Genomic DNA, 10,887 nt, shown 5'->3' with positions numbered 1-10,887 from the left:
CTGCATAACTCTAGGGGAAAAGTTTCATTTTATTTATTTATTTTTAGGAATCATTATTTTGTATTTATGTTGTGTGCATGTGTGCTTGCATGTGTTTATGTGGACCATGTGTGTGCAGTATTTTCAGAGACCAAGAGGGGGCAGTCACAGGCGGCTGTGATCTACCTGGTCTAGGTACTGGGAACCAAACCCAGGCCCCTAGCTTTACTTTTTATGGAAATTGTATTACATTTTTATATTACTCAGAGGATCAGCATATTTATGAGGATTAAAAGTCCGATAAAAATAAACCCTACCTATCCTTTTGTTCAAATGCTTTTCTGGTTTCAAGATATTTTAATTTTGAAATTAAAATAGAATTTTATCATTTTCCCTTCCCCTTTCCTCCCTCCAACTTTTCCCTTATACCATCCCCTTATTCTCCCTCTCTCTCAAATTTATGGCCTCTACTCCTGGCATTTTTGCTACATATGAGTGGTGTGTGTGTGTGTGTGTGTGTGTGTGTGTGTGTGTGTGTGTGTATTTCTAAATATATAAGCATAATCTGCTCAATCCCTATGTTACTTGTATGTACATGTTTCAAGGCTGACCACTTAATAATTGGATAACTAATTTAGAGGCTCCTTCCTGGGGAAGATGATTTCTCTTGCTTTCCGTATTCCTTAGTTGCCTGTAGTTCTTTGTTTGGGGTTTAGGCACCATGAAAGTTCCCCCTTCCATGTCAGCGTGTCTATTAGTGCTGTCCTTGTTCAGGTCTTGTGTAAGCAGCCATGTTGATGAGGCTTCATGGGTGTAGCTTCTGACATTTCTGGGACACACATTCTCAGAGCAGATTTCCTGGTCCTCTGCTTCTTGCCATTTTCCACCTTCTCTTCCTCTGTGATCCCTGAGCCTTGAGTGCAGGAATTACGTTATAGATGTATCAGTTAGCACTGGGTACCACAAGTCACTTATTTTTTGTGTTTTGATCATTTGTGGTTTTCTGTAAGGTCTTCATCTGTACCAAGAAGATGTTCCTTTGATGAGAAGTGCAATTTATAATCATCTGTGGGTATAAGGACAAATATTTAGAATGTAATTAGGAATTATGTTGGTTTAGTAAAGCAGCAGTTGTAGGTTCTCCTACAAGATCCATGGTTTCACTCGCCCTGGTAAATTGGCTAAATTTCTAGTACTGGGCATGCTTTCCTTCTTGTTGAATGGGTCTGAAGCCCAAGGAGAGAGATATTGGTTGCTGCCAAGATACACATGCCACTGTTGCAGCTTAGTTGATATCATGTCATGTTGATTGTTGCTTCAGTCCATAGGCATCACAGCTGGGTGTAGCTATTGGTTGCTTCCCTCCCTTGGAAGCTTGCATGGCACCTTCTGGCCGTGAAAGCTAGTCCTCAGGAAGGAGGTTTTCAGGTCAGATCCAGTTCCAACCCTCTGGATCTTGTGCCTGAAGTACATGGTATCTTCAACCATAGGGACTTTATCTTCAACCTCTGGAAGGCAACTAAGGACAACAATAATAGCCTATAAAGTTTTGGTGGTTTCTTGGACAGCCCTGACCAACAGCTCAAAAGAAGGCTTCTCTTGTGGCTTTTGATTGACAGTCTATAGCTCTTGCAGGGAGCATTGTCAGCCCAGATGGGAATCTTTCATTTAAACTCTATTTGTATATGTATACATAGACATATATGTAGTACATGTAATTTTAGGTCAGTAGATAATAATATGGCTCCTTATGACCTTTACAGACATCTCATTGTTATTTTACTTCCTTCTTCTGTATTTGTCTCGCCCCCTCCCTAATCAAAGCCCACCCATTTTCCTCTTCACATCACGGGTACCCTGCTATTCTCATCTCGCTGCTCCCCTGCACCCCACTGTACATTTTTACTGTCCTGGTTTCTGTAGTCACTCCAGGCTATATTCACATCTGAATATGTGGAGCTAGGAACCACAGGTAGGAAACATATAGTGTTTGTTTTTCTTGATCTGGATAATCCCCTCAGTGTGATCTTTTCTAGTTCTACCCATTTACCTGCAAATTTCATGACTGAATTTTTCTTTAAAGCTGAATAGTATTCATCTATCAGTTGAAGGGTATTTAGACTGTTTCCATGATTTCTAGAAGGAATATCTAGTTTCAAAGGCTAAAGACATGTGTGCCACTTTAGTCCTTCTGAAATTTCACATTTGAATGAAATTGAGAAGAAATTTGTTTTCAGCTGAAACATCATATATATATATATATATATATATATATATATATATATATATATATATATATATATATAAATTTTCTTACCTAAGAATGACCAGGATAGCTAGAAGACCTACATAAGTCAGAAAAGCTATACGTTTACTGAGCAAATTAATAGATAATGATAGAAAACATAAAAAATGAATTTGATTGCATCCAGGCTTTTATTATCTTTTACATTAGCTAGTGAATGTTATAATTAGGTGAGACTATTCCATAGGAGAGCCTTGTGGTTCTGTCTGCTATTAACTTTCAGGTCACCCTTGTTCCACTGATCACTAAAACCCTAAATGGCTTTAACTACATTGGGCAAGTTCATTAAAATGGTTACATTTTAGAAATTGCAAAGCAGTTGTGAGAAACCAATAAGGAATAATTGACACCACCAGACTTGCTACATTCAGGGTATAAGATTTATTCACACCAACAAAAATAATCACAACAAAATGTACACTAATTATAAAAACAAAAGATTGTAGTGACATAGACTGTTATAGTTTCTCTTTTAAGCGTGTGAAGGCATTTTGCTTGTGTCTACATACATTTTATTCATAAAAGAATAACGATCATTAAGATGCAGTAGAGGTTTGCTTTTCTTCTACAGAAAGAGCAGAGGCAAAGTGCTGAAGCTTTTAGGTTACAGGGTGTTTTCATGAAGCAACAAACTAAGCTAATGGCTCATAGTATTATCTGTGTCCTTCTCCACATGCGTATATCCACTAAACTGAGAAATAAGCAGCTAACATTCTTGCTTAGCCCTCACTAATACTTTTTCTTCTTTTCTTTTCTTTTTACTAAAAGCAAAGTAAGGAACTGTGGTTTTGCCTCTTTTTTAATTGACCTCAGAAGATGAACTCTCTATTTCATGAGAAACGTAAATTTTCAGGTTGTTAGTGTCTTCCTTACTCTTAGAGACTGGAACTAGCTTATCTTCCTGGCTGGCTTTGGAACTTTCCTTGCTGTCAATCACGTCAGACAGCTCAGTGCTTTCATGACTGGCCTTCTGTTTATCCTCCTGGGATTGCTCATGGCTGTGCGTTTCCACACTTGGTTCATCCAGCTGACTTGATTCATGACTGGTCTTGCCAGAGGGCACGTTCAGACGGTGGGCAACAGGGATGACCTTGAGAGCATCATCCAACTCCTTGCTCTTCATGTGGGAGGTGAAGTCCTCATCTGTAGCATCAGGATACTAAACCAGAGCAGATTGAAGAGTTATACAAACAGCCAGGAACAATAGCATTATAATGCTTTATCTCTCACTTTTAGGTCAAACTGTACTAAATATTTTTAAAATTTTACTGAAGAAGAAAGTGCACCAGCATTTACTTTGTACTTTCCCAGTCACCATCATGTCAGCCATTTCTAGTTTAGTATCTATATCATTTATGTCGGTGACAAAAACCTGTAGGGTATTCTCATAGTCTCCTTAGCTCTGATCTACATGAAAAGACATTGAAAGTTAAATTGTCAAATGAATAGTGAATAACAAGACTGAGTCTAATTCAGACCCTTTGATTAAGCTCATTATACTTGTGATTTTTAGGATTCCCCTCACACACTTAGCTTCCAAATATGACCATTGTATTTCACAGATAACTCCCTGCAGTAGTTATTGAACTAACATAAATGGCTATTAAATATTGCTTAGAGGCTGAATTTAGAAAGATGGAATTGTGTGTGATAGATAAAATTAAAAAGACACACTTTAAACAAGACCGCCAAAGTAGGGAAAAGCTCTGTATTCAAAGGCCATAAGGCAGACTTTAAATAAATGCACAGTGCTTGGTGAACAGCAAGTGAATTTGTAGACTTGGTTTCCTAGAAGTGAGCTCAAGCCATAGTCATTCCATGTATCTGACAAGGGATTTACCTGGTCATCAGAAATGTGGAACTTCCTGGACTTTGACTGCAGTCCATAAGCCAAACTGTCACCTCGGCCATCAGGGATGTCTACTGTAGGGACAACTGGAGTGAAAACTTCTGTTTGTGTGGTAACGTCAAAGGACTCATCGGACTCATCAGAATGGTGAGAATCATCAGGATGGTCATCTTCATCAGATTCATCAGAGTCCACAGAATCCTGGCTGTCTGCATGGTCTCTGTCATCATCATCATCATCGTCATCCATGTGGTCATGGCTTTCATTGGAGTTGCTTGGGAGAGTCTACATCAAAATCAAGATGGCTCAGTAAATTACTGCTTGGATTTTATACTGTGCTAGTTTTGTTGAAATATTTTAATTTAATTTCAAGATCTGTACATTTACAGTACATTCCATGACTTTAAGGTGATGAAGTAGGACTCTTACTTGCTTTTTAACACAAGAATAAATGAAATAACATTCTGAGGCACTTCTTTGGCTTCTTAATAAAACGTTATTTTCTTAGATATTTTCAAGTCAAACTTATAAATATAATGTTCATATTGATAACACATTTTCCCTTGTAAATAGCATACATTATTAATTTACCAAATTCAATGAGGTAATAAGCATAAATGCTAGATTGACTTTTTATCTGAAATATAATTTCCTAAGATATCAGATCACCTGTACCTTAATAAAGAGATTAATATCTGTAATCTCCTCCCTGTTATCAAGGATAGTCAAGAGATGACTCTGTAAAGCATGGGTACACAAGCTGTAGCCCAAATCCATATAGCTAACTAAGGATTAAAGTCTATTAAACTACAAGTCTACAAATCTATAGCACTTTTTATCTAACTTTCCTTATCAGAGATTATCTGTATATTTAAATTGAACCTTAAGGGAAAATTTATCTATTTGCTCAGCAAATAGGAAAGAGTACTTATCAAATAATCTTTAATATTAATGACAGAAACATTTTAAAGTAAAACATCTTGGCTTTGTTAAGCTCTGATGATCTGTTTACCAAATATTAGTTAAAACATCTTTAAACTACCTTTTAAATTACCTTTCATACCTTCTAAGAGGCTTAAAGTTTCAAGCAACAGGCATGAGTAGACACTTCCTGTAACACTAGACTTATCTGAAGAACCTATGTATTTTGATGATGAATGAATGCACTTCCTTTCTTAGCAAACTTTGGAGTGGAGATTCACTGGGATGCTTGCTAGTGGACTGACAGTCTGAAGGCAATGATGCCATGGCTTCCTCCAGATCTCTAACAGTGGGTCTCAGTGAATATGAGAACTTACGTCTTGTTTCAAGGCATCCGTTTCTTCAGAGGACACGACATTCTGAAGAAGGAAGGCCACATATTAGCACACACCATACATTTCAAGATGCTTTGTTCCAAGTTATTCTGCTCAGTCTAGAGCAGGTCACATTATCCAGCCTGACTGAGGGTTTACAGTGGGACAGGCCACCATGCACTGGTCCTCTAGACACTCATTTGCCTAGAAGTAGGGAGACCCTGTATGGCTTGATTAGTAGCTGTCGATCATCATTGTTTAGGGGTTTTTGTTTGTTTTATTGTTGTTTTATCATTTATTTGTTTTGTGTGTTAAGTGTTTTGCTTGCATTATTAGTATACTGTGTGCATGCAGTACCACAGGAGATCGGAAGGGGCAGCAGATCCCCTGGAACTAGAGTTGCAGAAGGTTGAGTACTGACATCTGGATGCAGGAACTGAACCCAGGTCCTCTGCAAGAGCAGCCAGTGCCCTTAATGGTTGTGCCATCGCTCCAGCCCTGTTGTTCAGTTTTAAGAAATTGAAAAACAATACCTGTGGGGCTAGGAGGTTTTGCTTCTGAGATGGGTCGGGCTCCAGCCATGTGGCTACAGCATCTGAGTGTTTGCTGTAAAGCTATTTAAAAAAAAGTGTGCATTTGTCATTATTAAAAAATAAACACAGGGATCTGTATGCCATAAGCTTATAAAATGGCTATGTTTCCTACTCCTTAAGAAAAAGCATGGTATATACTCATACTTTCATGCAAAACTTCAGAGATTATAAAAATATGACTTATTTTTTATTATTGATTCATTTAATGGCACTCTAAGTAGCATTTACTATGGGGCAAGCCTTCTTTCAAAGTGATTTATAAATATTGGTTCAGTCCTTTCAGCCCCTTATGAGGTACACATCAGTATTTCCCTGATAATACCAAAGAAGAAGCCAAACCACCGTGTGGCTAGGCAGTAAGAAGTGGCGGAGCCGGCGTTCGAACCCTGGCACACTGGCCGTCAGCACCCGCCAATGATTTGCTTCCCTAGTCTACCTCCGCTGGATGAAGTTTTCTCTCAGGTTAACATCCTTGATTACTACTGATCCCACTGCTTTCTCTAGGGACAAAGAGGAATTCTCTAAGGCAGTACTTCCCAAGATGGTGTCCTTAGCCCCAGACAGCTGTTTAAGTTGTAAGTTAACATTAAATTGAATGTAGTTAATTTCAATATAAATTAAGATAAAAAGCAAAAAACTCAGTCTCTCCGTTGAACTAGCCACAGTCTGATTAGTCAACAGTCACTTCAGTCTGGCGGTTAGCGGATCGCCATAAATACAATGTTAAAGCCATTGCTCAAAAATCCTATTGCGCCAGGCTGCCAGTGGTAGAAACAGAATAGGCTGTCCCTTGGGGAAGGCACTCTATCGGGAAAATTATTATGCTAATTCAGGAAGTGCATATTGTCCTGCATAAGTGTCCCACGGTCGGCTGTCACTTCACAGACATGTCACTGAGAACAAGCACCCTCGGGACTCTACTCATCCCTTGCACAGTCACCTGAGCGGGGGTGAGTAGGGAACTGAGCTGTTTTGCAGCATGTATGGTTTTCTCACAGACAGCTCTGCACAGGACTGCTACGTTGGGTTGTTAGAGAGGCTCGCTGGAGGAAGGGGCTGCCGCTGTACCCAGATGCAAAGGCTGCTGGGTGGGGTCACTACGTGTTCTCATATACGCATAAGTAGATGACATTTGTCACATGGCGTAAGTTAAATTTATAAGGTAAAGAATGTAATATGAAAAGTATATATGCAAGCAAAATGAATAAGCTCAAAAATATTCAATAATCTTAACATAAATAACTAGTGTTCATCTTTAGGGGTATATTCTTAAAGACTTTTGCATATTTTATTCTTCTATGTTTGTGAGATTCTAGAAAACTGACTTTTGAGCTTTTCAACTATATCCTAAATACCATTTGATGACCTATACTGTTATGTCTTTAAAAAATGCATTCCTGTATTTTAACATACTTATTTTATTCTGTTTTTAAAGTAGCAATTATTGCCTCTCTCTTGCAGGGAAATGCTAATTTTCCTATTTTGTTAAATTGTGATTCTACACCTACGTTCTCAAGTCTGTTGGAAAACAGACAGGCCTGCCCACACCATCTTACACACCCCACTTACAAACACCTCCCTGACTGTTGTTAGGAAACATCGAAGCTGCAGTGACCCCCCGGCAGCTCTACCCTGGCCTTTGCTCATCTGGAACTGAACTCTGTGTGCCTTTTCCTCCAAACTCCCTGGAACAAGGCCCGTTTGTGTTTGGCTGGCACATGTCTGTTCACCTATTGTGGAGGGACAGCTAACCAACGCTGGTGGTCAAAGAACTGTAATAAGTACAGATGTTGGTTTAGTGTTCTTTCTTGTTTAGGAAAATGTGGTCTAAAGTCCGTTGACCAGCACAGCAGATTCAAACAGCACACGCAGACTTTCTCTTCATGGTGGGCTTCTTCGCAAGTGTCTTGGGTGGTGTTGTAAATATTATGGTCGTACGAACAGCTCGGGCCAACATCCGAGTGAAGTTCTAAAACCAGCCTCTGTGATTTTCTGCTTCTAGGAAAGCATGTTGACTCAAGGAAAGAAAGTCACTCAGGGTGCTAGGACCTATTTTATGTAAGCTGCAATAGCCTGGAACGTGCTTTTATTATATTAAAAATCTAATCATAAGGGGATCTGTAAACAGTGCCCTGTTTGGTGCTGCCTCTGTCTAGAATAGGGAGTCAGTGAGTACTTTGAAATGAACATGATTATGAAGACCAATAAAATGGCATCAGATAAACACTGTTGCTAGCGACCTCTGCAACACTGGCCTACATTCTTCAGTTAAATGATCAACCCCAAGTTGCTTACCAGCTTCTTCTCGGAGCTGCCAGAATCAGCCACTTTCACCTTTAAGACAGGAAATAAAGGGGAAAACATGCATGAGAGTGTGCCCAAGCTCATTTACTTTTGAGAATTTTCTCTGGGCTTCAGTTGTACTCACCGGGAGAGAGAAGGCAATGCCAAAGAGGCAGAAGCAAACCACTGCAAATCTCATGGCTGGTGGTCCTGCAACAGATTTGTGAGGAAGTGTGACACCCTGACAGGTTCAAACACACCTCTCCACACCACAGCCAGGCCACTAATAAATTATGGAAATGTCATGTCTGTGTGTAAGCTTTTGAGTCAACATTCCTGTGCCTTTTCTTTCTCTCAATCTCTCACCGTTAGCAAGGGGTAGGGATGGGTGGGTGGGGGCAATTTCACAGCTTCTGTTTATCCAAACTTTACATCTGGAGTCTCAGAGCTTATGTTACCACTATCAGATGTCTCCAGCTCTCCACACCTAAGATCAGTTTCACAGTGCTCTGGTAATTAAAACAGTGAACTACGGTGGGAGTACTCTTTCCGAGGAAGAAAAAGAAAACAGAAGAAGAAGAAGAATAAAAAGTTGCCTTTCCATTTTTCCAATTTGTATTTCAAATGTGATATTTTTTAACTTAAAAAAAGAGAAAGGGATACAAAGACAAAATAAAGATATCTTTGAAATTGAGTAAGATATTCCATTTGCAATGGAAAGCATTGAGAAGTCAATGACTTTTCTGCACATGATAATGAGTCCACATGTTATCACATGAGCATCTTAGTTAAAAATTGAAAAGCCAAGTGTAGAAGCTAGACATTGAGAATTCCTGTCCCAGATGAGCTGGTTTATTAAAAAATAACAGTACCCTACTTTAATTGTCTCCACAGTCATCCAGCAACTTTAAAATGATATAGATATTTGTTCCAAAGAGAAAGAACTTTACAATGTGTGTGTGTGTGTGTGTGTGTGTGTGTGTGTGAGAGAGAGAGAGAGAGAGAGAGAGAGAGAGAGAGAGAGAGAGAGAGAGAGAGAGAGAGATTGGTAGCAGTTTTCTCTCCCCTTTAGAGAACCGATTCAATTTATTTTTAACTTCACATTCCACTCACTTTGAAGATACCTGGAAGCCTGCAATGTATCTTACCTGGTTATTCAAAAAGCCTAGAACAGTGCAAGTCTGACTGGCAAGTGCTACAGTTAAAAGTACGTTCTTTGGACTCACCCACAGAGTTCAGCAGGAGAATGTGCAGCCTCACCCGCCAGCTTACCTTGGCTGCCTTCCTCCGAGAATGCCGCAAGGGACTGCAAAGCCTAGGATGCTGATGCCTAGCTCCTCTGTCCTGCTGCTGACAGCTCGGACCTCCCAGGATTTAAATGCTGCTCCAGACAGTCTCCACCAACCCAGGAGGCGGAGTGATGTGTCATGAGGTTTTCGCCACTGCCCGGCCCACCTGCTCCCACACTTCCCCCTCTGGTTTTGTGGTTGAAAAAAAAAAAGGAGGAAAAGGAAACACAAAACATTACTTACATACAATGTCATTAGCGACCCTTTTCATTTATGGGATGCATTTAGAATCCTGGAAGAGCACTCAGGTCCACAAGGAAGGGAAGGGCAAATCCTTCTCACAGAGATTTCATTTATAGTTGCTGGATTAGTGGGAAAACATCAATGGGGATGAAAGGGACCGGGATGGAGTCTCTTTCTTTGGACCTAAGTTACAGGTAAAGGCCACATGGATATGCCATTTGTCTCTTTTGGACTTCTGAAGGCTGGAAAGCTGCTGTTCCTGCAGGCGGAGTTTTGAGACCCCCCACTCCACCCCTTGCCTTTGATTTCGATTGCTCAGGTTGGCTGGGGTACAGTGGCCCAGGCTTGGAATCCCAGCACTCAGGTGGACCATTATGAGTTCCAGGCTAGCCTGAGCTACATACCATGTTCTAGACCAGCTTGGGCTACAGATTGAGACCCTCTCACAAAAACAAACAAACAAACAAATAAATAAAATAGAACAGACAACAACAACAAAGATAAAACGAAGACAAAACAAGACACACAGCTCAGTTTTGACACTTCAAATATGCAGAAGCATGCCATTTAGACAAACCGGTTACACAGTGACCTTGAAATTCCACTCATGCCTGTGAAGTCATGCCTCTGGTGACCTTTCAGAGATATGAGTCTCTGTGGCGCTGTCGGAGCAGCTGGGAGGTGATGGCCCTGATAGCCCTGTAAACTGCATAACCGTGGAAAACACAAGAGGGTGAGTTACTCTAGGCAGAGGCTGCCTAAGCAAGCTCTTATGGGTGAGGGCAGCATGGCTGCTGGGCCGGGAAGCTGCAGGAGCCAGACCTAGGCTGTCAGTCATTCTGTCACCAATGCCCTGTGTGACCTTGAACGAGTCACTCAGCCTTTCTGCAGAACAATGGATTTGTTCATGGACAGTTAACAGTACCTGAGGTGTTGCAACGCCCCCCCCCCCATTTTAAAGACTGTATACACTAACTATTGCTGAAATCTGCAGCAAAGGCGAGCAGCCATGACTTGTAATGTCTGTACATTGGGATGATGGCTGATGTAA

At 40.4% G+C, this 10,887-nt stretch overlaps 1 protein-coding gene across 3 annotated transcripts; it reads right to left on the bottom strand.

The window, feature by feature from the left end:
* Positions 1-2,646: 2,646 nt before the first annotated feature.
* Spp1 (secreted phosphoprotein 1) lies at positions 2,647-9,707 on the bottom strand. Of its 3 annotated transcripts, none has more exons than XM_052735574.1 (7): positions 9,577-9,705; positions 8,450-8,514; positions 8,317-8,355; positions 5,962-6,042; positions 5,432-5,473; positions 4,125-4,418; positions 2,647-3,443 (listed from the first exon to the last, which is right to left on the bottom strand). In XM_052735574.1, exons 2-7 carry the CDS (start codon positions 8,501-8,503, stop codon positions 3,084-3,086), a joined length of 870 nt encoding a protein of 289 aa, XP_052591534.1. In that variant the 5' UTR covers positions 8,504-8,514; positions 9,577-9,705; the 3' UTR covers positions 2,647-3,083. The 3 variants fall into 3 exon arrangements, with proteins under 3 accessions (XP_052591534.1, XP_052591535.1, XP_052591536.1); XM_052735575.1 differs by having other exon boundaries at positions 9,531-9,592; XM_052735576.1 differs by lacking the exon at positions 5,962-6,042 and having other exon boundaries at positions 9,577-9,707.
* Positions 9,708-10,887: the final 1,180 nt, after the last annotated feature.

This window comes from Peromyscus californicus, unplaced genomic scaffold (genome assembly GCF_007827085.1).
Source record: "Peromyscus californicus insignis strain IS unplaced genomic scaffold, ASM782708v3 Scaffold_13__1_contigs__length_99412109, whole genome shotgun sequence".
Lineage (NCBI taxonomy): Eukaryota > Metazoa > Chordata > Mammalia > Rodentia > Cricetidae > Peromyscus > Peromyscus californicus.
Note: the sequence above shows the minus strand (reverse complement) of the source record. Positions and strands in the feature narration are given on the sequence as shown.

Bases quoted from the DNA above. Each gene is read 5' to 3' on its own strand.
- Spp1 (XM_052735574.1), bottom strand. From the start codon at position 8,503: ATGAGATTTGCAGTGGTTTGCTTCTGCCTCTTTGGCATTGCCTTCTCT. The intron at 4,419-5,431 runs GTAAGTTCTCAT...ATTTTGATGTAG, and splicing joins CGGATGCCTTGAAACAAGAC to ACTCTCCCAAGCAACTCCAA. The intron at 3,444-4,124 runs GTAAATCCCTTG...GCTCTGGTTTAG, and splicing joins TCCACATTTCTGATGACCAG to TATCCTGATGCTACAGATGA.